General features: G+C 52.0%; 2 protein-coding genes across 4 annotated transcripts in view; both read left to right on the top strand.

Annotated features, from left to right (window-relative positions):
- Nucleotides 1-405: 405 nt before the first annotated feature.
- On the top strand, nt 406-5,266 carry EIF3K (eukaryotic translation initiation factor 3 subunit K). Its single transcript, XM_054010277.1, has 8 exons — nt 406-492; nt 1,573-1,671; nt 2,311-2,431; nt 3,137-3,211; nt 3,706-3,772; nt 4,105-4,182; nt 4,805-4,930; nt 5,119-5,266. Exons 1-8 carry the CDS (start codon nt 434-436, stop codon nt 5,148-5,150), a joined length of 657 nt encoding a protein of 218 aa, XP_053866252.1. The 5' UTR covers nt 406-433; the 3' UTR covers nt 5,151-5,266.
- Nucleotides 5,267-15,575: 10,309 nt separating this feature from the next.
- Nucleotides 15,576-27,719, top strand: part of ACTN4 (actinin alpha 4) — a 78,699-nt gene continuing 66,555 nt past the window's right edge. The window contains exon 1 of one of the 3 annotated variants that reach the window (XM_054010222.1): nt 15,576-15,785. In XM_054010222.1, the coding sequence (XP_053866197.1) occupies nt 15,636-15,785 (150 nt within the window). In that variant the 5' untranslated portion in view covers nt 15,576-15,635. The remainder of the gene's footprint in view (nt 15,786-27,719) is intronic. The other 2 variants (XM_054010221.1, XM_054010220.1) reach the window with 2 other exon arrangements.

Genomic DNA, 27,719 nt, shown 5'->3' with positions numbered 1-27,719 from the left:
GGGGTATAGGGCAGGGTAGGTTATGGGGGGCGGGGCGTGTCCCATGGTGGGCGTGGCCACAGTGTGGGGGGGTATAGGGCAGGATAGGATATGGGGGGCGGGGCGTGTCCCATGGTGGGCGTGGCCACAGTGTGGGGGGGTATAGGGCAGGGTAGGTTATGGGGGCGGGGCGTGGCCGCAGGGTGGGGGCGGGGCCGCAGTGCGGGGGGGGAGGGAAGCGCAGGGTAGCCTATGGGGGCGGGGCCTCCGCGCAGGGGCGGGGCCAGAGGGCGGATATGGGGGGCGGGGGGCGCCGCCTCAGCGCTCGCTCCCCGGCGCCTGCGCCCTTCCCATCATGCCTCGCGAGGGCGGCCGGCGGAAGCGGAAGTCGACGGCGTCCCGGCCGCCCGTGCCCCTGGCCCCGCCCCCCCCTCCGGCCCCGCCCCCCCGCGCCATGGCGCTGTTCGAGCAGATGCGGGCCAACGTGGGCAAACTGCTCAAGGGCATCGACCGGTACCGCGGGGCGGGCAGCGGGGGGGCTGGTGGTGAGGGGGGATGGGTAGCGGTGGGGCTGGGGATAGCATGGGGGCTGGCTGGGGGGGGTTGGCTGGTGGTGAGGGGGGATGGGGCTGGGGATAGCATGGGGGCTGGCTGGGGGGGGTTGGCTGGTGGTGAGGGGGGAGGGGGCTGGGGATAGCATGGGGGCTGGCTGGGGGGGGGTTGGCTGGTGGTGAGGGGGGATGGGTAGCGGTGGGGCTGGGGCTGGCTGGGGGGATGGGGATAGTGTGGGGGTGAGGGAGAGCTGGGGCTGGCGGTGGGGGTCGCCTGATACAGGTTGGGTGCTCTCGGGGCACGTGCCTGGGATGGGGGGGCAGAGGAAAGGGCTGGGGGGGGGGTTGAGGGGGGATGGGGATAGCGTGGCGGGGGATGGGGCTGGCTAGGGGGATGGGGATAGTTGGGGTTGGCTGGTAGGGGGATGGGTACGGGGGGACTGGCTGGTGGGGATGGGGCAGTGGGGGATGAGGGGGGACAACGGGGGGGTGGCTGGCACTGGGGGGTGCTCTCAGGGCCTTGGGGTAGGTGCCTGGGATGCGGGGGCAGAGGAGAGGGCTGGGGCTGGCGGGGGGGTGGGGATGGGGATAGTGTGGGGACTGGCTGGTGGTGAGGGGGGATGGGTACTGGGGGGGCTGGGGCTGGCTGAGGGGCGTGGGTGGGGTGGGCTGGCAGTGGGAGGGTTCCCAATACAGGTTGGGTGCTCTTGGGGCAGGTGCCTGGGATGGGGAGCAGAGGAAAGGGCTGGGTTTTGAGGTGGGGGGGCTGGGGTGTAGGCATTATCTGGAGGGGGTGTCTAGTATGGGCAGAGGAAGGGCCTGGGAGCTAGTGGCTGGGTGGGCAGGAACAGGGGGTCTTATGGGGGTGGAGGGGAAGCAGGGCTTGGTGGATGTGGGGGTGGCTGGAGGTGGGGGTCTGGTGTGGGGCAGAGGCTCTCGTGCGGATGGCAAGCTGGGGGTGGCAGGGGATCTGTTGAACGCTGGCCCCCTCCTACCTCCCATGGGCTTTGCTGAGTGTCTCACCGACCCCTCTGCATTTCAGGTACAACCCCGAGAACCTGGCCACACTGGAACGCTACGTGGAGACGCAGGCCAAGGAGAATGCTTACGACCTGGAGGCCAACCTGGCCGTGCTCAAGCTGTGAGTGGAGGGGGCACCCCTCATCTCTGCTTCATGCCAGGGGGCAAGACCTGTGCATGATCATGCAGAGCTGGGCTGGTGACGTGGGCATGTTTGAGGGTTCCTGGCTAAGGCTGGGCCCCACCAGTTACAGGGAGACGACGCCCCTGTGCAAGTGCCCGTCTCTGGGGCAGCACAGAGTTGCTGTGATCATTAGTCCTTATGTGGCTACGAGCCCCGTGGAGCCAGCCCCAGCACTAGCTGGTCAGAGACGTGGTTAAAGCTCAGGGCAGTTATCAGAGCTGGGCAGTTGACTAGCCACCACCAAGGGCTGCGAGTTGAAGCTCACCAGGTTGAGACTGGAAATGGACACTTTTAACGGGGGGGGTAATTAGCCATTGGAACAGCTTACCGCAGGCTGTCGCGGACTCTCCATTGCCGGCAGGTTTGAAATTGGGACTGGCTGCTTTTGTAAAAGCTTCTCTAGGCCAGGGAGGAATTGACTTCAGGCAGTCCTGCGCTCTGGGCTATACGGGGGGCAGATGATCACAGCCTTAGGCTCTATGAATGATGTGCAGCATTTCCTGATGTCTGCGTGACGATAAACCTGGGTTTGATGGGCGCCCCGGGGCTGCTGACCTCTTCTCTCTCCGTCCTCAGGTACCAGTTCAATCCTGCTTTCTTCCAAACCACCGTCACGGCTCAGATCCTGCTCAAAGCCCTGACCAACCTGCCGCACACGGACTTCACCCTCTGCAAGTGTATGATCGACCAGGCTCATGTATCCTTCCTGGGGCACTCAGCCTCTTCCTGGCATGCCCCCCTTGCACCCAGCGGCCTGTCCAACTGCCCTGGTCTCAGAAGGGCTCTCCTCACAGATTGGGGTGGCACAGGCAGTGATGGGGTGCACACCCTTGCTCTGGCCTCGGGGACCCCCCAGCAGTGGGAAATAAGTTCCTGCTCCACCCGCTCTTGGCTTCTGAGGGTGACCAGGAGCGAGTGGTGGTGGCTTTAGGTGATGTGAACAGGGAGCTCCTTCGAGACGAGCCAATGAACGGTGGTCGACTGAGGACGCTCAATACTGACTTGGATCAGAACCAGCGCCCTAGAGGGGGAGGAGCCTCATCTCCCAGTCCCCTGAGCCGGCCGCTCTGCCTGTGTGTCGTTCTGTTGCGTCTGTTTCAGTTCCCCAGTGGGTGCTTGGTTGGTGCCGAGGAACAGGTTACCACTCGCTCTTCTCCTTCCCTCCCAGCTGGGCCCGACCCCAGGGAGCTTTAAGCGTCTTCCTGACAGCAGGGCATGGAGAGGGAAATGTCTGCTCTTCCTGGAGGCACTGGGCTGCTGCACTCATCCCCCTGGCCTCGTTCCCAGGAGTGAGCAGTAACGAGCGTCAGGGACAAGAGCGACTTGCTCTTGTGCTCCAGTTCTGCTGGCTCGGTTTCCTTCCCCTCCCCCGTGCATGTTTCCCTTGACCCCGGCACCTCAGCAAGAAGAGAGGCCGATCAGGCAGATCCTCTACCTGGGAGAGCTACTGGAGACCTGCCACTTCCAGGCCTTCTGGGTGAGTGTCCCCTCCCCTGAATCTTATTGGGCTTCACCAGCCTGAGTGACTTGAGCTCAGAATCTGTGCAGAGCTGGGGATAAAACCCAGGAGTCCTGGCTCCCAGCCCCTGCTCTAACCACTTGGCATCATCCCTCCCAGAGCTGGGGCTAGAACCAGGAGTCCTGGTGCCTGTCGCTGCTCTAACCACTCGTGCACACTCCTTTAACGAAGCAGAGGTTTGCAGCTGGGCTCCCTAGGACACGAACCCAAGGGCTTCTACATTACGGCATAGACTGATCACTGGATGGGCTCAGGAGGGAATTAACACCTGGATGTCCACGGGTCACCTTTAGAACAAAATGGGCAGACTCCTTTCTCTGCAGCATTTGCCACTGGCCACTGAACTAGTCGGCCCGTTGCCTTGTCCCCCGTGGCCCTTGCTGCACCCTGTAGTTCCTGCAGCTCCCTGGCTGGTGACTGTCCCATGCTAACGCCGAGTCCTTCCTCTGCAGCAAGCCCTGGATGAGAACATGGAGCTTCTGGATGGGATCACGGGGTTTGAAGACTCCGTTAGGAAGTGTAAGTCTGGCTAATAACGTCACTGTCTGCCCCGGTGCGCCCCGTTCCCTGATTGCAGTGTCCCCTTCCCGGTGGGGATCAGGGACCGGTCACCAAACCCTTCCGGTGGCCGGCGTGTCGGCTGGTAAGCCGGGGCCGTGGAGTTTGGGGCTGGATGTTCCTACGTTGTCCCCATGGGAGCCGGGTGCTGAACCCGGGCTTGATCCACCTGGGGCTAAAACCTCACTCTATCCAGCAGGTGGGTCAGGTTCAGCCCCAGCCTTGCTGTGGTGGGGAGGGGCGTTGGGTCATGTGCGAATAGCAACATCTGTCTCTTCTGTATCTTCACGTAGTCATCTGCCACGTGGTCGGGATCACGTACCAGCACATCGACCGGTGGCTGCTTGCTGAGGTGCTGGGTGACCTCTCGGGTAAGGCCCTTCAGTCCTCCAGCACCCACCGTGGGCTCATGGGTGCCACCTGCGCTTGCCGTTTCCTTGGCAGGTCTCCCATCCCTGCTCTGAACTAGCTCCACAATGACCGGGCTCCTCCTGCCCCAGGATATTGCCCCATGTACAGATCAGGGCTGTGCCACTGCAGGCCGGGAGCAGACAGTCCCTGGGGGGGAGAGGGGAGGTTAACTGACCTGGAGGCTCATGTGTTGAGAGGAGAAGCTGTGGGATGAGTGGGCCCAGTTAAACCCAGGCCTGAGCTCAGCTGTGCTGTAGCAAAGAACAGAATCCCTTCCTGTGTCCCCTTGGCCGGGGGCTCCTGCCAGCCAGCCCCGCGATCTCAGCTGGCAGGTTAAGAGGAAGAACCAAGGTAGCAGACGCGTGGGGCTAGAGGATCAGAGTTGGAGCAGCGCCCCAGCCTGCCTGGGGCTGGGTTCCTGTGTCGCCCGAGCGCAGCCGCCTTGCCTGAGACTGGCCTGGCCTGCAGGCTCTAGCATCCACCGCTTCCCCTTGAGGGTCCTTTCTTAGACGCGATCCTGTCCGGCGTTAACCGGGGGGCAAAGGCTCCGTCTGCTCAGCCTCCCAGCCCCTCTCTCTGCAGACAACCAGCTGAAGGTCTGGATGAGCAAATATGGCTGGACAGAAACGGAGTCAGGCAAGATCTTCATCTGCAACCAGGAGGAGAGTATCAAACCCAAGAACATAGTGGAGAAGATCGACTTTGACAGTGAGTGCCGTGCGCCCGCCTGGGCTCTGTCAGGCCCCTCGCTGGGGTCACCCAGCTCTTACTGGCCCTAGCGGGGGCCTTGCTGGAGTCAGGACTGCATGTGGGATCCGGCAGTGGCTGTTAAACAGTGGGTGGGGGGAATGGATCCATTGAGCGGGGGTTAATTTCCATCCTTCCTCTGTTCGCAGGTGTCTCCAGCATCATGGCTTCCTCCCAGTGATGGGGCCACACCGCCCTCCTCGCTGCTCCATGTGAACTTGCTTGGGGGTTCTGTTGTTCGGTTCCCTTTTTAACGCCAGTGCAACCTCGGCCAATAAAAGCGCGTCGTTGACCTTGCCTCTGGCCCGTCTCCTTTCTTCTCCGTGCAGCCTTGGACCTGGGGCTGCTGATTGGCGCTAGGAGTGGGCGGGGAGCTTGTCGGCCAGGTGGCTCCAAGCAGCAGGGTAGGAGGGCAGGGAACAAGGGAGGCCACTTTGGGGCTGAGAAAAGGGCTCTGCCCCATCTGCGCTACCCTTGTCCTGTCTGCCTGGAGAGACCCCACTGAGAGCAGAACTCAGTCTGAGGCCGTTTGGGCCTTTGTCCCCGTGTGAACACAAGGGGGCCATTAGTGGCAGGGGTGGTGAGGTGGACACAGCGGCTGCCCATCACTGCCCACTAGCACTCGGGAGGGGAGAACTGAATGTGGGGGTGGGAAGTGAAGGCTGGTAGCTTCCTACAGCCAGCACTGGGCTACAGGGGGTGCCTACTGTCCGTCTTCAGGCAGAGACGGTCTGTTCTGCGTTGCATGGTAGCCTTAGGCGCTGTGTGACACACCTAATATCAATGCTCCTTACCGCCCTACGCTGCAAACGAGAGTGAATAGAGAAGTGGGTGGTGAGGGCTGCGCAGCTGGGAAGAGAACCCAGCAGTCCTGCTCCCCTTCTCGGGCAGGGCTCACGCCGTCAGCAGGGGTTTCACGCTGTATCCAGGGCCTGGGGTGAACAGCCTGTGGAAGGAAGCGGGCGGAGCCATTTCCAGTGAGGGGTAAAGGGGAGGCAGTGTCTGGTGCTGCTCCCACCTGCCCGCTGGGCTGAGTGCCAGTGGGGTTCTGCCTTCCGGTCCACCCCTGCCGCGGTGGTCGCCTCCTGACTGCGAGGTGGTACCGACCATCCACCGAATACAGGACAAGCTGGGGACAGCTGGAGCATCGTCTCCTTGGGGAGCTGGGGCAGCGCTGCAGCCAGCCTGACGGCAGCCTGGAGTGGGCAGGAGCTGACTTCACTGGGGGGGGGCGGGAGTTGCAGTCGGGGGCTGAGGGTGGCAGGAGGTGCTTTGAGGGCTCCTGGGTTCTGTTCCTGGCTCCGGCAGGGGCGTGTGGCCTGAGGGCTGGAGTCAGGGCACTTGTTACTCTATTCCCAGGGCTAGGAGCAGTTTCCCCAGTGGTGCCACTTCTAGGGTTACCATACGTCCGCATTTTCCCGGACATGTCCGGCTTTTTGGGACTCAAATCCCCGGCCGGGGGGAAATCCCCAAAAGCCAAACATGTCCGGGGAAAATAGGGAGGTGCCGGGCGTGGGCCAGCAGTGCTGGGCTGGGGTGCAGGGCCAGGGCGGGCGGTGCCCGGCGGTGCGGGGCTGGGGCCGGGGGAGCCGCTCAGTGGGGCCGCGCCTCCTTCCCCCACCCCGCTGCTTACCTGCTGCCTGCTTCAGGCTTCCCGCGAATCAAATGTTCATGGGAAGCAGGGGAGGGAGCGGAGTTGGGGCAGGGACTTTGGGGTGGAGGTGGGGTGGGGCTGGGGCCCTGTGAAGTGTCTTCTTTTTGGACACTCAAAATATGGTAACCCTAGCCCCTTCGCCTTTTCTTAGTGAAGCTGGTCCTGGGCAGGGGGTGTTGGCTTGTGGCCACAATGCTGCTGCTTCAGGCCCTGAGGCTGCCTGCCTGCTGTGCCCACTGCAATCCAGGGGGGGGCAGCAGTGCTCCGCATCTGGCCAACGCAGGATGCATGCGGCTTGTTCACGCTCGCCCTGCCCGTGGGCTCATACTGGGCCTTGGGTTGGAGGCTGGTTTCTGGGTTGTGGCTGGAAGTCAGGAGGTACTTGGTCTCTCTCGGCTCGCGGGGAGGTGTCTCCTCTCAGACCGGGCCGGGGAATTGTCTCAGATCCTCCGTGGGAATTGTTCACTGGATCATGTCTCAGCAGCAGGGCAGGGGTGTCTCTGCCCCACGCTGCCGGGTCCCTGCCAGCAAATCCCTGCCTTGGCCAGGCGCGTACCTAGCAGGGGCGGAGACGTCCCCTAGCGACCCTCGTGCTGCAGGCGATGAGGCTGCCAGACTGCACTGCGGAAGAGCCCCTGACCTTGGGGTGGGGGGGACCCCAGCCACGCAGCAAGGCAGTGAAGAACCAAAGCTGACCAAGGTCATGCGGGGCGGTGCAGGACCGGTTGCTGACTGCAGCCCAGTCAGTGGCCCCAGCTCCTGCCTGGATCCAGCGTGTGGAGCTGAGACCCCCACCTGGGCAAGGCTGTAGTGTGCGTGAGGGAGATGCTGACAGGGTTGTGCCGCTCCCCAGGCTGGAAGAGGGGCCCTGGCTTTGCCGCAGACACGCTGGGCTGACACACAAGCTTTGTCCAGCTCTGCGGCACAAAGGTCTGTTGTCTGCTGCTTTTCATAGCTGGCACGATCCGGATTTGCCAGGAGCATTCGTGTCCTGTTGCAATGTCGAATCTTCCTCCTGTTGTTTCCCTCTTCCCGCCCCGCGTTAGGGTGAAGCTGTCTGGGATCCAGGAGAGCTGACTGGCTCTGGCCCAGGGCTTACCTCCTTGTGGTCATCTCCACACAGCACTGTCCCCATTTCGCCCCATAGCTGAGGCAATGGGGACAAAGGCAGCACCTTGATTCTGCAAGGTGAGGGCACCAGGAGGTGTCCGTTGTGGGGGTGGAGTCCCACTGGCTTAGAGCACGCGGCTTATGGGGGTGAGGGGCTAGCCCAGCCCACAGGGTCCTGTCTCTGCCATCAGCTGGTACGAGCCTTCCTCCAGCAAGAATGCGGAGCGCTCCGGAGGGGTAACGGGAACGAGCTGCTGGGATTTGTCTTCCTGAGGCTGGAGAGATGTTGGCAAATGGCACGTGGACTGGGAGAGCCTGGGTGTGTTGTGGGGGGACGGGACAAGGATCCTTCGCACTTACAGCATGAAACTGAGGGCTTGATCCCGACCCGTCTGCACCCTGTGGGCATAGCATGTGTGGAGGACAGCAGGATCAGGCCTAGACATGGACAGACGGAGACCTGTCTCATGGTACTTAGTGTGGTGTCGCGGGGGCTCATACTGACATGAGGGCTCCACACCAGCCCAGGTGCTCCACTGCTGGCAGGGGCCCATGGGATCTTTAATGACCAGGAGAGGTCTGGCCCTCCAGTGATTCCAGTCCTGCTCCTCTTGCAGGGCTGTCCCTGGCCAGGGCTGTGTAAGGGTGCCCCTGCTTGGGGTGTCCGTGGGCAGTGAACTTTGGGACCTGAGCTAAAATGACAGCCCTGTTTTTGGGGAGGCAGTAGCTGACTCTCAAGCCTCTATATGTGGTGTAGCCACTAGTGGGAGACATAGAGGTAGGGTGTGTTAGCAGGGGCCACACTGTGCCTGTGAATGGGGGGGGTGTATGTACACCGGGCTGAGAGTTTATATGAATGTGTGTGCCTGGATGCGAGCTGTGCGGGTAGCTTCATTTACCAGGCCTGTTTCTCTCACTTTCCCTGTCCTCCCAGCTCCCATCATCCTCTCCGTCCCATTCACTCCCTCTCACTGGACCACGAGATGCTGCCAATCTTTTTGTGAATGGGGGCTCGGGCTCTGGGAACACGGGGTAGGTGAACCCAAGTGGGAGCCGAAGGCAGCGGGGAGGCATGATCTGGGCCAGCCCTGCGTGCGTCTCAGCCCGCCAATTATTCCTCCTTTAGTGGAGTATTTCTCAACCTGGGGCTCCCCACCCAAAAGGGGGTTGCAAGACTATGGTAGAGGGATCGTGAGAACAGCTACTGTTGGCCAGGCCCCCAGCTCTGAAGGCAGCATCGCCACCAGCAGCAGCGCAGAAGTAAGGATGGCGTGGTATGTGGGGGAGGGTGTCGTCACAACCCAAATATTTTCAAAGGGGGTCCCAGCAAAAAAAAATTGGAGAACCTCATGACTAGCATTTACTGCAGACCATTCCATCCGGCCTGCCCCATTAACAGCGTGGGGTGGGGTGGGAGGGAAGTGAAGATGATTGTTGCATGCTGGTGAGTCACGCAAACCCCTCCCCCCCCCTTTCTCCCCGCATTGAGAGCAAGCTCCCTCTTATGATAAATAGAGGATTTCAAGCCAGCGTCTAAATATACACGTCGCAGGAATGTTCAGCATCTCGCCACGCAGGAAATGGGAGGGCATAACCCTTGCTTCATATTTGCGGAGCTAAGAAATAAAACAAAAATGTGTGTGGGGGGGAAATGTTGATAGAATTTCAAAATGGAGAGGGGGGGAAAAAGCAACAACCACATCTGCGGGTCTGGTTCGTGGCCAATTCCCAGCTATATTGGGGGACTTTGCATCCAAAAAGAGCTTTATATGGCAGCTTTCTGGACTACATCCCCCTTCTCTCCTTGTCAGCTATGATCTCACCGCACAGCACCTATGTTTACAGGCTGACCCCTTGTGCAAGGTTAAATATCCAGTGGGAAAATGATTGCAGCTGCTCTTTGGTTATCGAGGACAGAAGGGCTGCTGCACATAGGAGTTGCGCTGGACATCAAGGTGAGAGCAGCACGAGAACTCAGATCCGCCTGCTCCAAAAGCCTAAGCCTTGCACTGAAGAAGAATCTCACCTAGGGGTTAGCAGTATAGGGCTTATGACACGCTGTTTGGATTCCATTCACTAGAAGGCAAGGGTGTGTACATATACACACAGACACACACTCTCCAGCTGGTTTATGACATACTCCCCTAGACAGCGCTCGCAAAGATAAGGCTAGATCTGATCCTTGAGTCGCGGGGTGCCCAGGAGATCTGACCCCACTCCTGACTTCAGTGTAAGCAATCTGGGGCTCCCAAGAGGACAGATCCCACCGCTGACACCAGTGTAAGGATCCACTGGCATCTCATGGGATGTTTCCCTTAAACCGGAATGCAATTGGCTCTGCGTGGTCTATTTTCCTCCTGCTTGAACGTGAACGCGCCATCACCTTTGGCCCTCGAGCACTATTGGCTGTGATGGTTCTGGTGCCCTTTTCTCAGGACTGAATGAAAATAAATCTCCTTAGAGTTGGTTTTCGGCCCAATTCAGCCTCCGAGACGGACTGTGAATGGGGTCAAAGAAATGCGAAGTCTGGCGCTGAGCTATCGAAAGTGACAAATGAAATGAAATTTTATAAACGCCATTACGTTGGAGCAGCTGCTTCACGTGCGGCAGAGGCTAACTGCACTGGTTAGGGGAGGCCCTGGGGCTCCGCTCATTCCTTGCATGTTCCTCACGTCTGCCCAGGTAGTTCCGGCTCACAAGGAACAGTGTTGACTTTGTTCCCGATCCCAGAGGCCTTCCTGAAGCTTCGGCCCACGTTCCGTGGGTGCCGTAAGAGAAGTGGGAGCAGCCAAAGCGGCTTGCTCTGTTAGCTTTCCAGATGGAAAGAAAGAAAGGCTGTAAATGTTTTTCCATTCCTGACGAACTGTTTTTCATTATGTCTAGCCCTGGCTCCACGGCCTTCCTAGCCCAGTGCACAGATCTCATCCCAAGCAGGCTGGAGCTTTGGGTTTGGTTTCACACCTGAATCGGGGCTCAGATCTGGGTCTAGGCCGTATTTGGTTTGTTTTCTGAGATACCAACTCCACGTAGCAGAAATGTCCCGTCATTTGTTGTTCCTCCAGGGCACCAGCCACATCCCAGTCGGAACCAGCAATGGGTCCCTCTTTGTTGTGTAGCCAACCCAGGACCGGCCCCTAGGGGCGGAGCTGGCTCCCTTGCTCCACACTTTGTAACAGGAAGGTGCTGGTTCATCCCCTCCAATTGTTTCCAGCCATGGCTTTTCCATACTGCTTGGCAGAGAATTGCTCTCCTGGGAGTTCGGACTCCCCCGTTTGCTCTCCGCTCCACTGCCTAGCTCACTGAGCTGCCCGCTTGAATCGCAGCTGTCTCCAGTGGGGCCGCGGCTGACAAACAAGGCGGGCTCTCGAAGTGACATCTGTGCCTGTGCTGGGTGTCGAGGATCCTCTCACGATGGAGGATGACTCAAAGTGCCTTCCCTACCCCACTGCACGGTCTTTAGAGCAGAAGAAGGCGGGAGACTCTGTCACAATCTGGGGTGCAATCCAGACCAGTGAGAGATTAGTCACCACTTCTCCTGTAATCCTGACTGCCTTAAGCCCTAGCTCCTTGTCTGGGTGCTCCCAGCCAGCATGCACTCAGTGTCTGTGTGTCTGCTTGTTACACCCCTGCCATGCTCTGAACGCCACCAGCCTTGGTGGCTACTGGCCAAGTGACCCTAACCCACCCCCAGTCCCGAATTTCCCCAACACCATCTGCCCTGCAATGTCCAGCCCTTTCCTGAATATGTTCAGGTCCGTTGCGCCTTTAAAGAGACAAAACCACAGCGGCTTGTTGCCTTAACTGGAGTTAACAACCGCCTCAATTCAAACGCAACACTGGGTTGGTTTAGATTGAAAGTTCGTTAACAGAAGACCTCGGATTAAGTGGTACCAAGTAGAAGGGATAAAGGTAGAGATGGTTACAACCAAATAAAGGGAAAACTCACAGCTAAAAGACTGAAACTTAACCCAGCAAGGTAGATTTCTTCCCAATTTTTCTTTTCTCCAGCCATGGCTGACTTCCTTTCAGTCAGTCAGGGCCTTCCATAGCATTACAAGGTGCTGGTTTCCCTTGTCTTCCTCGGTGAAAGATCTTTGTCAAAGCAGGTTTCTCACCTGCATTCACTTCCCAGAGACTTCAACCCCCTTGGCTGAAGGGCCCGTCTTTCTCGGCTTGCCACGATGGCGTCTCCTTTCTCCTTATCTCTTCCCAAACTCACTGTTTTGTCCCCAGACTCAGGATGACCTCATTCCCCTGCTGATTTGTAGGTAAACGGGGCCTGTCTCTGCCTGATGACCAGCCGGTCAGACACACAAATATACACTCCTTTGTCTAGGGCACACTGGGTTGATGCATTGCTTGCCAAACACATTTTAGGAACGACCAAGTTGGATGAGGTAATTTCTTTTATTGGAAGAAGTCAACCACCGATGGGCCTCTGTGTCCCACCCAGCTAATGCATCATGAAGCCTTCAGGTATTATACACCTGGCAAAAATGTCTTACCTGGCGCTGCTGCTCCATCCCTGCTGGGAGGCAACAGAGGAACCTCTGCCTTGTTTTTATGACTTGAAAACAATGACATTAAATCTAAGGGAGGAGCATTTCTGTAGCTGATGCTCGATACGGCCCTTGCAAGCCCTTGGCCGTAAAGCAGAAGTATGGGCTGAATGCCTCATGCTTCCCAAAGCACATGAGCATGTATCAGTGAAGTGAGCAGATGCTTGTGAATGGGTGTACGCCCACACGCGTGAAGTGTGACTGTGCGTGTGATGGGACTCTCTTTTTGAATGCGTGTGAGAGAGAAGGGTGTACGAGAAACATGATTGTATTTATGAATCTGCCTATGGGCCTCATACGAAACCTGTTACCGCAGCATCACAATCATCTTCACCAAACCCCTGTGAGGTAGGGCAAGGCTCCTATCCCCATTGTACAATGGGGCAACTGAGGCACAGAGAGGCTAAGTGACTTACTGAGGTCACACGGTGCCTCCGTTTCTCCATCAGTGGGGAATTGAATGAGGGCTTCCCCAGTGCCAAGCCGGTGCTCTAACTACTAGGCAGTCCTTCCTCTCAGCATGTGTCTGAATCTGTGTGTGCACGCATGAGAAATAGACTGTGCGTGTTTGTGAATCTGTGTGTGTATGTGCAGGGTGCACAGATGTGTGCGCACGCAAAGGGCCATAACTATGTCAGAGACATGACAATGTATTTATGACTACGTGTGGGTAACAATATGGCGCTTTGGGTGGAGATTTGCATGCGCCTTGTTAATGCTTATGACATACACATCACGGTATAAACCTATTCCAAGGGGCGACCTCGGAGTAAAACCCACCTCCCCTCCCAGCCACTCGCCACCACGCCTCCACTTATTGTCATGCCACAAACTTGCCCACCCGCATGGGTCCTGAATGCAGCCATTCAGAGTTTGCCCTGAACCCCAATGAACCCCAAGGGAGCGGTAAGAGCTTCATTCCTGGGCCAGCAGCCTCAGGGTAACTGTTGTGACAGAGGGCAAAGACGACTGCTCAGTCACGAAGCCTGATCACGGGAAAACCGCTTCCTTTCTAAGTGCAAACTGCGGTTACAAATTAGGGAACCTGTGGGCAGACCAAGGTTTTTTATATTAAGAAAGTTTCCCTCTCATCACGGCTTGGAACCAGGCGTGAGCTTGGGTAGGCTACTCGGGGGCAGGGTTATTTCTATTTATAAGGCTGATGGCTGCTTCCGCCCATTGTTCCAGAAGAAGGCAGCTCCCGGGATTCATGCTGGGGCTGGAGGGCAGGAATCAGTCAAAACAGCAAGTGGAATTTTAATGACAATTTTCCATCCAGTCATTTTTTCTTTGCTCTCCATGGGAGGCCTATCCACAAGAATGACATGGTAAGAATTAATAGTAAATACCACAAAGTGCCTGTACTCACCATTGAACTTGCTGAATGGAACCAGAACTGTCCAGCTGTGCGTCATAGGGCCTATACTGACAATTGCTCATGGAGACTCCCCTTCTGCGCAAAAGGCTGGGCACTGGGCTTTCAGAGCACAAGTTTCTGAGTTCTGTTCTTGCCTTTAGCTCTGGCTTGAGACAATCTAGATTAATGCGCTCTGTAGCCAAGAGCGCAGCTGGGCTTCGTCCATCCTCCGGATAGTCCCAACTTTTCTCTGGTCCAAATACTTCTCTGCTTTCTTGCTGCAGCATGCACGCAGCCGTGCCAACATGGGGCTGAGCTGTTCCATTTGTGCGCATTCTTGCCACCAGTCTCTTCTCGCACATATTGTGGTAGGACTTTCTGCAGAAGCAGTGGATCGATCGCTTAGCGGGGAGCCAGGACTCGCTATTCCAACTTCTGCCACTGCCACACGTCACCTTGTGTAAGGCACTTGCCTGCTCCGTGCCTCGGTTTCCCCATCTGTCCAATGGGGTTCCTGGTACTTGGCCTCCTTTGCAAAGTGCTTGGAGATGAAACACTCTAGAGCAGAGCTCAGGGTCATTACGGAGCCTGCTGACCCCTGCCCAGAAATGGTTCGGAAGGGGCCTCGAGGTAGTGGCCATTCCACCGACAGGATGGCGGGTGACGGGCCACCCGCAGACAGCTGCTCTTCACGCTGGCTCCCCGGCCAGGTAGGCCCCCCTTTCCAAGGGGCTGGCTGCGATGCCCCCAGGCGGGCCGAGGGCGGCTTTGTTGGCTGGATGATGGAGCTGGGACACCCCCCCGCCATGTGGGGCAGGAGGCTGGCACAGGAGGGGCGCTCACCACCCCGGGGCCCCCACATGGGGCAATCTCTGTATCCTGCCCCCACGCACACCAAGGGGTGGAGGGGCACAAACTCCGCCCACAACATGAATATTCATGAGGATGAGAAAGTAGACACCCTGCCATCATGAATATGCATAATGCAACAGAACCACCACCCACCTTATAAATATTTATGAGGGAGGTCACCCTCTCCTTCCCCCATTATTTGAATGTCCACGAGGGGGTGGAAACACTATTATGAATATTCATAAGATTTAAACTCCACCCACAATATGAATATTAATCAGATGTCACCCCCCCATATAAATATTAACAAGAGGTTAAACGGCACATACAATATAAATATTTGTGAGGGAGGCGGGTCTGACTACAATATGAATATTCATGAGAAGGCAACACCACGTGCAACCCGTAACCAGGATATAAATATTCATGAGACAGCATCGTTGTCACGCCCACAATATGAATATTCATAAGGTGTCACAACAACCCCATCTCTTATATGAATATTCATGAGGAAGAGCAAGGCGCCATGAATATGAATATTCATGAGAGGGAGGCAACACCCCAGACCACGCATACAGAGGGCCATTGTCCCCCCCTCCCAAGGGGAGAAGCAGGCGCGTGTCAATCAGTAGCCGTTGCGAGGAGATGCGCATGCGCAATAAGGAGGCGTTAGGGGGGAGCGGGAAAGATGGACGCAGGCGCACCGCCGTACACGTACAGTCAGACCCCGAGAGGGCGGGAGAGGCAAAGGGAGGGGAGAGCGCAGGCGCAGGGGAGGCCGACGAAGTGGCCGGCGCAGGCAGTGACGTCCCGCGGGGCGGGGCGGGGAAAAAAAAAAAAAAAAGGCGTATTCAGCGCCTGCGCAATGAGATTTGGAGCCTGGCTGACTGGGTGAGGTCACCTTTCGCGCCGGCCGGGCGGACGGCGCAGGCGCCGTGAATCTCCCCGTCTCGAGGGAAGGGGGCGGGGCCCGGACTCCGCGCTCAGGAAGGAGGGAGGGGGCGGGGCCTGGTCAGGCGCCGCGCGCTGGCCCCTCCCCGGGGCGGGGCGGGGCGGGGCGGCCCCTCCCCCTGAGGCGGAGCGGTGGGTCGCGGCGCGGCGCTGCGCTGGGCCGGGCCGGGCGGCGCGCGGAACATGGTGGATTATCACGCAGCGGGGCAGCCCTATCAGTACGGCGGCAACGGGCCCAGCTCGCTCGGCGGCATCGGCGACTACATGGCGCAGGAGGACGACTGGGACCGGGACCTGCTGCTCGACCCCGCCTGGGAGAAGCAGCAGCGCAAGGTGGGGCGGGGGCTGGGCTCGGGGGGCTGAGGGGGTCTGCGGTTGGGTGGGGCTGAGGTTTGGGGGAGGGGAAGGGGGGTTGGGGTCGGGGGGGCTGAGGTTTGGGGGAGGGGAAGGGGGGTTGGGGTCGGGGGGGCTGAGGTTTGGGGGAGGGGAAGGGGGGGCTGAGGAGAGAGGGGGGTGAGGGGGAAGGGGGGCTGGGCTGAAGGAGTTGAGAAAGGAGGTCTGGGGTCGGGTGGGGCTGAGGTTGGGGGAGGGGAAGGGGGGGTTGAGGAGAGAGGGGGGTGAGGGGGAAGGGGGGCTGGGCTGGGGGTGGGCTGAAGGAGTTGAGGAGAAAGGGGGTCTGGGGTCGGGGGGGGCTGGGGTTGGGGGGAGGGGAAGGGAGGGCTGAGGGGGTTGAGGAGAGAGGGGGTTTGGGGAGGAGGGACTCAGACAGGGGGGGGTGGGTGGGGAGGCCTGCTTGGGGGTGGGTGGGGAGTGTTCTGGGTTTGCAGGGGGTGCCCTGGATTGAGGGGGCTCTGGAGCTGAAGGGAGGGGGCTGTAGGGAAATAGGGGACTTGGGGGGCTCAAGGGGGAGGCCTGGTCTGAGATGACTGGGGGGTGTGTATGCTGGAGGGGGAGGGAGCCCTGGGCTAAGCAGAGGCGCGAGGTGAGGGAGGGTGTCTGGGGTGAGGAGACAGGGAGGGTCTGTGGGTCTGAGGGAAGCAGTGGTGTGAAAGGGGGTGCCCTAAAGGGTGGGGAGGGAGTGGCTCTAGGCTTTAGGGGCTCCAGGGAGGGGTGGGTGTGTCTGGGGTGTGAGCGCTGGGACTCAGTCTGGGAGATGTCTCAGCACAAGGGGAGGGGTGGGCACTTATAAGTTTGGGTTGTGGGTCCTGACTAGGGAGTCTCTAGGTGGGGATTGAGGGTTAGGGACCTGCTACTGGACCCTGCCTTGGGAGGCATCAGGCACGTGAAGAGAGAGCTTGGTCTTGGGGGGAGGGTGCTTGTTGCTGACTTTGAGGGCCTGTGACCTGGGAGAAGCAACGGTGCTGAGTAGGAGGGAGATTCAGGAGGGGTGGGGTAGGAAAGGGGTCTCTGCTGTGGATTAGCACAGTGTGACGGGGGTTGGAGAGGCACAAAGGGGAAATGATCTTTGGTCCTGGGTGGTGGTGCAGAATATAATGGAGAGCCTGGGTGCTTGTGAGAGAGAATGGAAGGGGACGGGACGGGATGGGCCAGGGTGTCAGCAGGTGTTGGTTGCAGGAGGAAACAGGAGTCATGGGGGTTGGGTGGGGCAGGTTGAAATGTATGTGATGTTGGGTGGAGAACAAATTCCTAGTCACGGTTTTGAGGTGCTCCCCTTTGAGTAATCTACCATGGGTGGGGAATGCTGAGAGCCCTGGAAGGGAAGTGCCTGTTTCCCAAACCCCTTCCCTGGAATCTCCTTGGGGAAAAGCTTCCTAATTACGGAGATCTCACTGCAGAGCCACTGGGAGCTGTTGACCTATGGAATTAGTGGCTCTGTTTAGAGCTTCTGTAATATATCCCTGCTGCACAGTTGCTCTCAACTGCCTCTTTGAAGCAATCTTCCCCACTGGCTGAGTTTCCTTCCTTGCTCTTGTCTAGTCAGCTGAGAGAGCCAGGAATGGAGTGACATGGAGGCGAAAGCTCCACTCTATATGCTTTCCTTGTATGTCTAAATAGTTGTGTAAAAATTGACTGGCCACTGAGCCAAGGTCTTGGCTGCTGCACCAGCTATCTATACTAATATATAAAAATGCACCTATTGTGATCTCTAGCTGCATGTACAAAAACGCTACAATGCACAGGCATTCATTAATAGGCACATAGTCAACCATGGACAGCCATAAAAATGTCGAGGCTCGGTTACCCTGCCTCTTATAATCACTCCTGAGGGCAGCTGTATGTCTGCTAGCAATAACTGATGTGGTTCTGTGAACCCTGCTGGGTTGCAGGAATCCTTCCTTCCATTTCTGTGGCCTGTGATTTGGAAATATTTGCTTGGGTGGACTAAATTTGCTGTGATGGCATCAAAATCCTCTCTGGTTTGTTCCGTGTTAGAGGTATATTGGGGTAATTGTCGTCAGATTCACACATGGCTGAGCTCTGGGCTTCAGGCACTTTTTTGTGCCCGATGCGTCTAAAACTCTGCACCCATTTTAATGTGTGTGTGTCACTTGCAATTCATGGAGCTTTTGCATTCCTCAGGATGAGAGGATATATTTGAATGAGAACCCATTTTACAAAACTACACCCTTAAATTTAGCAGGTCCTATCTTGAAATGTCTGCAACTGTGAATTCAGTCAACTGAAGCCAGGAACTATTAGGACTGCAGCAGTATTAACACCTGAGTTCTTACATAAATCTGATCTCCCTCCCCCAATCTCATCTAATTTTCTATTGGGAGTTTCACAAAGCTGGGTAGGGCACATCTCTTTTCCTCTCTTCCTTCAAGCCATAGAGGACTCTGGTAATTACAAAATCCTATCATTGCAACAGGCAACAACACCTTGCTTGCAAGACTCGATTGATTGTGAAGAATGTGCCATTTTCTCTGCCAGTTTTTCCAGAACTCTGGAAATGTTGTAATACATACATTGAGCGCTCTGACCTATAGCTGATTTTGCATTCATGTTGGTTAATAATTTGAAGATTATTTGCGTTGTGTTTCAGATTTGTTTGTTTAGGCAGGCAGTGGAGAATTCAAGGTGGCCATCTGCTATTTTGCTTAATTATCTTAATTGCATGCTATTTAAGACAGAGCTAAGACTATGAGAGCAAAATTCAAGGAGGTGGAGGAATTTTTAGACTCCATGCTGGCAAGGGAAGAAACTTTCAAAGGGAGTATTTTGTTCTAAATGTAACAAGTATGTGTTTGTCAAAACTATGTAACAAGTCTGTGCTTTCAAGCTTTGTGAGTTTAGGCTGAAATCAGCCCAAAGACATTTTTAAAATAGCCAGTGTGTAAAAGCGGACTCCCATTGGTAATGCTTTTTCCATATTTTGTGGTGCAAATGGCTCACTTTTAAATCATGCTGATGCATTACTATTAAGAAAAGGTTCTGCCCTCTCTCAAACATTGAACAATAGCTTTGTTCCACTTAGAACACCTGGCTAAAGGTTTTAGTATCACTGTGACGTGGCACCTTAGCCGCTTTTCTCGGGGGAGAATACTATGAATGCTGACTGTTTCTGGGTGTGTGTTTTCCATGATGTAGAATCGCATGAAGCCCGTCCCGTATTCTCTCCCCCTGGATTCATTTGTCCTTCACACATCACTGAAACGATTTTACTATGATATGAAACAAGCAGAATCACCTTTTGAAATAGGGCTACAGCTCTGCAATCAACTGGAAATTGTTTTCAATGCATCTCAATTCCTCCAAGAATTGTGTGATAAAAAAACTTGATCCTTCAAGGCCTTGTTGATACTGGGCTTTGAACCACCATTCCAGCTAAACTGGCTTGAAATATGGATTGACTGGTGTGGGTAGGACCAGACTCTCAAATCAGTTCTCCAAAAGTCATGTTTCCAGTCAAACATTTTTTGACAGCTATCTTAGAGCAAATCTACACTAGAAAGAATTGTTGATTTTAGTAACGCTGGCATAGTTAAGCTGGCAAAATCCTCCTAATGTAGATGTAGTTATATAGGTATGAAATTGCTTATACCAGCTCAGAGAACCAATATAAGCCATACTATTGTAAGCAGTCTTACACCTGTATAACTGCGCGTGTAGTAGGGCTTGTGAGTAAAACTTTACTGGACACCAGGCCTTAGACACTGTGGCTCCATCTGCGCAGCTCAGATCATGTTTGGGACCCTGTTTAAACCAGATCCAGGGGGAGACTTGACCAAGCAGGATGATTGTTATAACATGATAGAGCCTTGATCATGAGATGACCCAGTTTGGCCCTGTTCATACAGGCAATATCAGGGCACCGGTAGCTTGTTTTAGGTAGTAGAAGATGAGAAGACATTGAATGACTGACTTGGCCTTATGCGGCTGTTTTTTAGGTTTTTTTTAAAAGTCTGTCTGTCTCTCTCTCTCTCTATCTATCTATCTAATGGTCCTAATTGAATTAAGCATTATATGTATGTGTGTGTGTGTGTGTGTGTATATGTGTATGTATATATATGATGCTTAATTCAATTAGGACCGTGTTAAGAGAATGTCCTGAGAGAACTATGGTGATGGATGGGAAATGTCAGAGCACAGTCTAGACCATTGGCTCTTAACCTTTCCAGACTACTGTACCCCTTTCAGGAGGCCGATTTGTTTTGTATACCCCCAAGTTTCACCTCACTTAAAAACGACTGGCTTACAAAATCAGACCTAAAAATACAGAAGTGTCTCAGCACGCTATGACTCTGAAATTGCTTACTTTCTCATTTTATAATTATAATAAATCAATTGGAATATAAATATTGTACTTGCGTTTCCTTATATAGATCAGTATAAACAAGCCATTGTCTGAAATTTTAGTGTGTACTGACTTTGCTAATGCTTTTTATGTAGCCTGTTGTAAAACTAGCCAAGTATCTAGGCGGATTGATGTACCCTCTGGAAGACCTGTGTGTACCCCCAGGGGTACATGAACCCTCGGTTGAGAACCATTGATCTCTAGACTGATATAAGCCCAAGAAATGGGGAGGGGAGGTTGACACTTCATATTTTAGTGAGCACTGCGATCTTGATATTTGAACAGTTCCGTTTAGTGTTTCATTTTCACACCTTAGAGCTAATGAGAATACAGATGTATACATAGCATTGCATGCTATTTTGACTGTTGTACTGACTTTTGAAAGTTTAGTGCATTGCCTAAAGGTATCTAATCCTTCCCCCTTTAGATATCTCATCTCATTTCGCCAAATTTCAATGCGAGTTGCTGCAGGTTTCACTCAAACTTTGAGGAGATAACAAAATGTAGTTAATACTTCCTTTCACAAAAATAGTTGGCACTTCGAAAATAGGTGGCATGTTTGTGCTTGGAAATCACAAACAAGCGTTAAGCTAGTGTTTGAGAGCTGAGCTTTCTGGCAGCAGTGGAAGGGCAGGGAATCCTGGAGAAAAACTACATTTACTTTTGCTTTGAGCTTGTGCTTGGAGATCTGGTGTCACCGTTGATTAAAATGAGGTGGAACAAGTCTTGGGGCCTAACTTTGGTGGATATTTGTCCACTATCACACAGTGCACTTGTGCCTAGGACTGAAAAAACGGGGATATACGGCTTGAGCTGCCTCATTAGAGCTGTTTGGTGTTAGGGACAGAATCAGAATATTAGGAAGGTTGAGAGGAAATAGCAGGTTAGGAATAAAGTGTGTGCACGTGGATTTGTGGGGATTGGGGGCATTATAAGAATAATAGGGAGCACTGAAAATCAAGGATGAGGTGAATTGGAAGAAATTAGGGAATAGTGTCAGGACCAAAATAAAGAGCTTTGACAGTGCAGCAGTTCTGAATTATGTGCATGGGCAGAGCTCTGTGTGGAGAAACTTAAATAGTATAGTACCTGCTAAAAACTTAAAACTCGCTACATTTACTCAGAGGCCTGTTCTCAGGGATTTTCTTACAAGTTTTTCATTGTCTTCTGTTAACCAATTTTAAACCTGAAAACCATGCACTTTTGCTGCATGTGAAAATCTCTAGCAAGTGGTCAGATTCAGGAGTGGTAACTGAAATGTTTGACCTATTCATCTGAACTGGTGGAGAGTCAGATTCTTATTCTTGTAGATGGTGCTGAACCTTGTAATCTGTGGAGGTTTGAAGAAGGTATGTATAACAGGCAGGATTGAATTAATGTTAAGCTTTTTCAGCTCTATCTGTTCCATATATATACACACACACGTCATATTTAGACAGCATCTAGGCATTTGTATGCTTCATTATAATCATAATGAAACTGCTTAATCTTAATGTTAGAGTCAAGGTGGGTGAGGTGATATCTTTTATTAGCGTTTACGCAGAGCTCTTCTGGGCTTTCTTCAGGTGACTTGAAGACGAGCTCTGTATAAGCTTGAAAGTTTGTCTCTCTCACCAACAGAAGTTGTTCCAGTAAAAGATATTACCTTGTTTCTCTAATATTCTGGGACCAGCATGGCTACACCACCACTGGATAGTCTTAATGTTAACATGTGCCTGGGCAGTGCTTGTATTTCAGCAACCTAATGTAACTTACCAAGATGCACAAAGGAAAACTGTCTGTCTGATCTTCACTTGAGGTGGCCAGGTTTGCTCAGTAAAGAAACGCTGAATGTTCTTGCAGGTTATGTTTAAATTGGCATGCTAGTGGAAGTACAGGGTTCACTGATTTCAGAGTAGAAGCAGCAGTTTTAAATTCCAGTCTGCTCAAATGTTAATCTAGTTTAAAAAAAAAAAATCCCTTCACCCTCCCAAAAATAGTTCCTGCTTCTTTCTCAAAGAAATCTTTGCTGTATTTAACTGCATCAGTACAGAATAAGCTTCTTAACCAGTGGTTTCATCAAGACCATAAAACTGAGAACTCAGCATCTAATGTACTGAAATACTTTTGCTGTGTGCCTGCCCTTTTAGGTTTTTTTTCTTGCAACACAATGCTTGGAACAACTGACTGTACAGAGAAGCAGAGAAATTAGCTCCGCTGAATGTTAATGCTTAGCACTTGTATAGCAGTTTACTTCAAAGTGCTGTACAAAAATTAGAGGCAGTTCGGTCTAGTGGATTGAGCTCAGGACTGGGAGCCAAGAATGGGTTCTGCCACTGGCTCACCTTGTGGCCTTAATTACCTGTCCTTAAAAAGGCAATAATACCGAAGTTCCTTGTGTGGGGTGGGGACTAATGCCTACAGAGCACCTGCACAATATGCATTAGAACAGTTAGGTTGTTTTAACTTCTCAGTGAAGCTTAAATAGCATGCCAGAATACCCACACAACAAACTCCCTTTCATTTGACTGGTGTCTGAGCAAAAGGCAAAGACGACTTTGCCAAAAACTTCTCTCTATTCTTGGATAGTCCCCTTAGCTACTTGGTCACATTTATTTGAAGAGAGCCACAGAATCAATAGCATGAAGCAGAAACATGCTTTCCTTTCTAGGATGCTTTCAGCTATTATTGGTTCGTTGGTAATGTTCATAGAATCCTAGAATATCAGGGTTGGAAGGGACCTCAGGAGGTATCTAGTCCAACCCCCTGTTCAAAGCAGGACCAATCCCCAGACAGATTTTTGCCCCAGATCCCTAAATGGCCCCCTCAAGGATTGAGCTCACAACCCTGGGTTTAGCAGGCCAATGCTCAAACCACTGAGCTATCCCTCCTCCATTCAACCATCTTGCATTAATGTCAATTCTTATACTATTAGTTTACTTCATGCCATTTCTACACCTGTAGTTAGTAGTGGCCCTGAGAGTTCAAATTTGTCTGGAGTAGTAGATCAGTGTGAAGTGCTTCAATCATTTCTTTAAATTGCTCATTCTGTGCTGCATTGACAGTGATTTTTAGTGTCAAAGAAGGTTGCAACTTACAAAGTTCAAGACCTTCCCTTTCAGTTTTATGGCATAATCACGGACTTGATTTTTGACAATTCGGGGGTGTCAAAGATGAGCATAGACTATTCCTAGGTGAAGCTGATATTGAAGAGTTTCCGGAAGGTTTGGAACAGAGATACGAATTGTCATGGCTCTGTTTTGATGCTGTTGTCATCAAAAGTCTCATTTCCAGGTTGATGAGTCATCACTCTTCCATTTCAGTGGACCAAGTTTAATTCAGTAGCAAATTTGAGCTTGAAAAGTGCAAATAAACTGATTTTTCTGCTGCTTTTGAGACTTTGACTTCCTATTGAACTTGTGATGTTTCTACTTTACTGTAAAAGAATGATCTAGTTCCATTATTTCAATTCCTTCTGCTGTTTGTTCCCCATTATTTTAGCTCTAGCACCTTGAGTCAGATAAATTCAGCACTGGTGTGTGATCACTGAATACTAATCACCAACTTGCACTATTGATCAGCAGGTTTCATATTTCCTATATTTGAAGTGAAAACCACCACCTATATTCTGTCTGCATCAAATTTAACACCACATTAATTAAACCCATCTACAATGGAACTCCCACGGGTGCCATCACTGGTGCTGCTGGGAAACGTTCTGTAAAATTCCCTAGTGTAGATAAGGCTCCAGTGAATTCAACCGTGAAAACTGAAAAACAAGATGAGCTAGGCAACTATATACATATCCACAGGATCGAGTGTTTTGTCCACCTGCTAGAATTTGCTAGACCCTAGCAAACCAAGTCCTCTAGCAGTTCACTACTCCACCCACTCCCCTTTCTTCAACACCTAAAGGCTGAGCAACATTCAGAGTGACAGAATAGCACTTGATGACTCTTGTGCTTTTAAGGAGCCGTGGTCATTGTTTCTGTTGATTCATCGCTAGGAACAGGCTTCTCCCATGTCTTTTCTGATGCATCAGTAACAATTGAATGGCTTTGAGCTCCTGGCTGACCTGATGTACGTTGGACTTCTAGTTTATTTCCTGCCAGTTAGGACACTTACAGCGATTTGGTGGCCGAGACTTTCCTCTTCAGAAGTCACTTTTCTTTTTGAAAGAGGAAAAAGCTGCAAGTCTCATCTACCGAGCAAAGAATTTTGACTAAAAAGCATCTGTTATGGTGAAATGCAGGTTATCAAGGCTCTCTGGTCCTGAGAGGGAAAACTCTAATACAAAAAATATATAGGGAAGGTAAAATTGAAACTCCATATTTGGTAGTAAGGACGGTGAGGGATGTAGTAAAGGTAGCAGTCAGTGATTGTGATACCTGCCTCATGTCTTAATTGCTCTGTTGAGCGGCTATGGAAGATTCACTTTGTGTTGCAGCTCCCTGCTTCTGAGTCCTTTGTAATGTGCAGCCCCGCGGTTGAAACACATCTCATCTGTTTTTGTTTGAGGGGTGGGTTGCACTAATGAATTCCTTGTAAACTTAAAAAGACATCACCCTCCTGGTACCATGCTTGACCGATCTCGGTCATGTGTCTGAACTAGAAGGAGAAGCAGAAATGGCAGTGGCAGGCCTCAGGGCTACTTAGATTCCAGCAAACACTGCAACACCACAGGGAGTCCCTGACATTTAAACACTTCAGCATGCTATAGAAATAAAACTGTCCTGTTAGAGGGTTTACAGTGGATTAATACATTGCTCAGTGTGAATATTGACTCCTGTAGTGAAAGGGCAAGGGATGTTACAGTTCAGCAAAAGACTACATAAGGCCATTTCACTGGTATTGAATAGGTGTATATCTGTGTGCGTACACAAGCCATCCAAACAGTTGCGGTTTTACTGCTGGTATGTGTCCAGTCTCTGGGGTTTCTGTGCTGGAATCTCAACTATGTGACATTAACAGCAGGGCAGAATCTGTCTGCATCCTCTGCATCGTTTTCCAAACACGAGCAAACAAAGCAAATGAGTGCCAGTATTCAGCCTTAATGGAAATGTACATCATAGCCATATGTTCCACACACTTATTTCCTGTTGTGTTGATGTTGGACAGATCACTATTTTCACAAGAAGAAGATATCTTTGAGTGAGTTGGTGGAAGCCATCTTCTTTGCTGTGCTAGAGAGCAAAGTTGGAAAACACTGAGGCTTGTTTTATAAGTTAACTTGGTTTTCTTGTTCTTCCACGAGCTTGGACTGTAAATCCAAATTGTGTAACATTGGATTTAGCTTCCGAGGTTTTAGGCTTGGATACATACCATTTTTGTACAAAAGCTACCTGTGTCCTTGAGCTGGTTTGAAGGGCATGCAAATGATTCAGTCTTTATTAGGTTGTCTTGTAACCATGATTTAAACTTCGTTTGGACCAAATCCAGAACATAAACATCCCCTTTATTCTGAAGGTGGTTACATTTTTGTATTGTCTCAATTTAGATGCCAAGTTACAAACGACACATTATTTAGTCTACAGTATGATGCTGTGCTATGTACGAGAGAATGTTTGTGAAGGATTACAGTTAGGTAAGGTAGTTACTAACTGTGCCTTCTCACTCTGCATCGATAGGGCATTTGCCAGATTGAAACAAGTGCATATGCATAACTTCTGAAGAGAGGATTAAATTGAAATAAACAAAAACTGTACTCCAAACAAAGAACCTAGGATTTGCATGAAGAGTGAAGAGATTGTGAACTCCCTTATCCATTAGCAATCATAGAATAGCAGGGATTTGTTTCTTCTGCTCCTTGCCTCACCAGGTCTATTTCATAATGGTTTTATGAGCGTATGAATATGATGTAGGAGTGGCTACTTGTTCAGCTGTTAAAGATTCTCAATCTTTCTCTAAAAACATTCAGCTATAAGAGTTCTGGGTGGTGGAAAATCTTGCAGTTTGTTGAGCACCCTCAACTCCCATTGGCTTTGGTGGGATCTAGGGGTGCTTAGCACCTCAAAGAATCAGGCCATAGGAAAACTTAATGCCTGGAGGAGTGACCTTTGAACCATTCTCTGGAAGAAGTTACACACTGCCTGTTTTAAATGGTGGATAATCCTCATTGTACTGTCTTCACATATCTTCATCTGTCACCAGTAAAACAGGTCCTTGTGTCAGAGGTATGCTGGACACCTAATAGCAGTTTGGCAAGACGATTGCAAACATAAGTCTTGTGAAAGAACGTTGAATTGTGCTCGTACAATGACTGCATTTTTGCTTTGAGCCTCAATGTCCCATACATCTTGCTGACCAAGTGTAATAGTAGTGATCCATACAAATGGTGGTTTGATGTAACCGTCAACTATGATATTGGTGCCCGAGAGGGTACACAAGATGTAAAAGGTTTCACTAGGCGTACCCTTCTCTCAGGGCATTACAGCAGTTCATATTTAGCTAGAAGAACTACTTAAACCTTAAACTGTATAATGATTTACTTTCTAAATGCATAAGAGAGGACTGCAGAATATTAAAGCAACAACTTAATTATACCACCACACATGAGGCATCTACTTTATTAGAGGAGTTGGCAAGTATTGGGTTTAATAGCTAGCTTTATTATGCTGGCTGATCTGCTGAATGCTTTGTGGTATGACTACGTACCTAGTAGAAAACTAATGCCATTTTACTCCACATGGCACCTGTCTATATACTAGGACTTATAACAAGGATATCTGATTCCCACTTGGCTCAAATTCCTTTTGCCTCACTTCATAGCTACAGTGGGAACACATGCTTCTTATTGCAATGCCAGTGTTAAAAGGAATTCCTCAGTCTTGCTCAATTCGCGTTATAGGCCTTGCTGTAAGATGTGACTTACCAAGTACCATCTGTGTGTGGGGTTTTTGGGGGCGGGAAAGTTCATAGCTTAAAGCATGACTCAAGTCTGAAAAGATTGAAAATGGCCTGATGGAGTTCCATGTTTGTCACAATGTTTCCAAATCAGATGTGTTTTGTTCACAAGTAAAAAGTATTTTCTAATTTCCTGCCCTGCTAACAGGGATCTGAGAGTCAAGCTGGATTCTTCCCTCTGGATATGTAGTAAAGCTTCTGCAGGCCAAATCAGACGGTTGACACCTGTGTAACGTTATTGTCTTCAATAGGCATGTACAAGTGTAACAGATTGGAACGTAATAAACTTCTCTCAACAAAGATTTAGGGAGGCAAGTCAGGGCTGGTCTCTACTAGGTTGACATAACTACATTGGTTGGAGTGTGAAAAATCCGCATTCCTAATTGTCGTAGCTATGCTGCCGTAATCCCCAGTGTAGATGCAGCTATGTTGATGGAAGAATACTTCTGTCAAGCTACTTACCGTCGTTCAGGAAGGTGGGTGACTTAGACTCAGTAGTGTAGGCATACTGTCGGCTGAAAGCTTTTCAGTCTTCTGGCAGAAATACATTTCCTGCACAAACAAATATCAAATTAGACTTTGAACGCATGCAGGTGCCACTTTTTTACACAGTTGTTCTTGAGCCT

Source organism: Malaclemys terrapin, chromosome 20 (assembly GCF_027887155.1).
Source record: "Malaclemys terrapin pileata isolate rMalTer1 chromosome 20, rMalTer1.hap1, whole genome shotgun sequence".
Classification (NCBI taxonomy): domain Eukaryota; kingdom Metazoa; phylum Chordata; order Testudines; family Emydidae; genus Malaclemys; species Malaclemys terrapin.
This window is presented reverse-complemented; position numbering and strand designations above follow the sequence as displayed.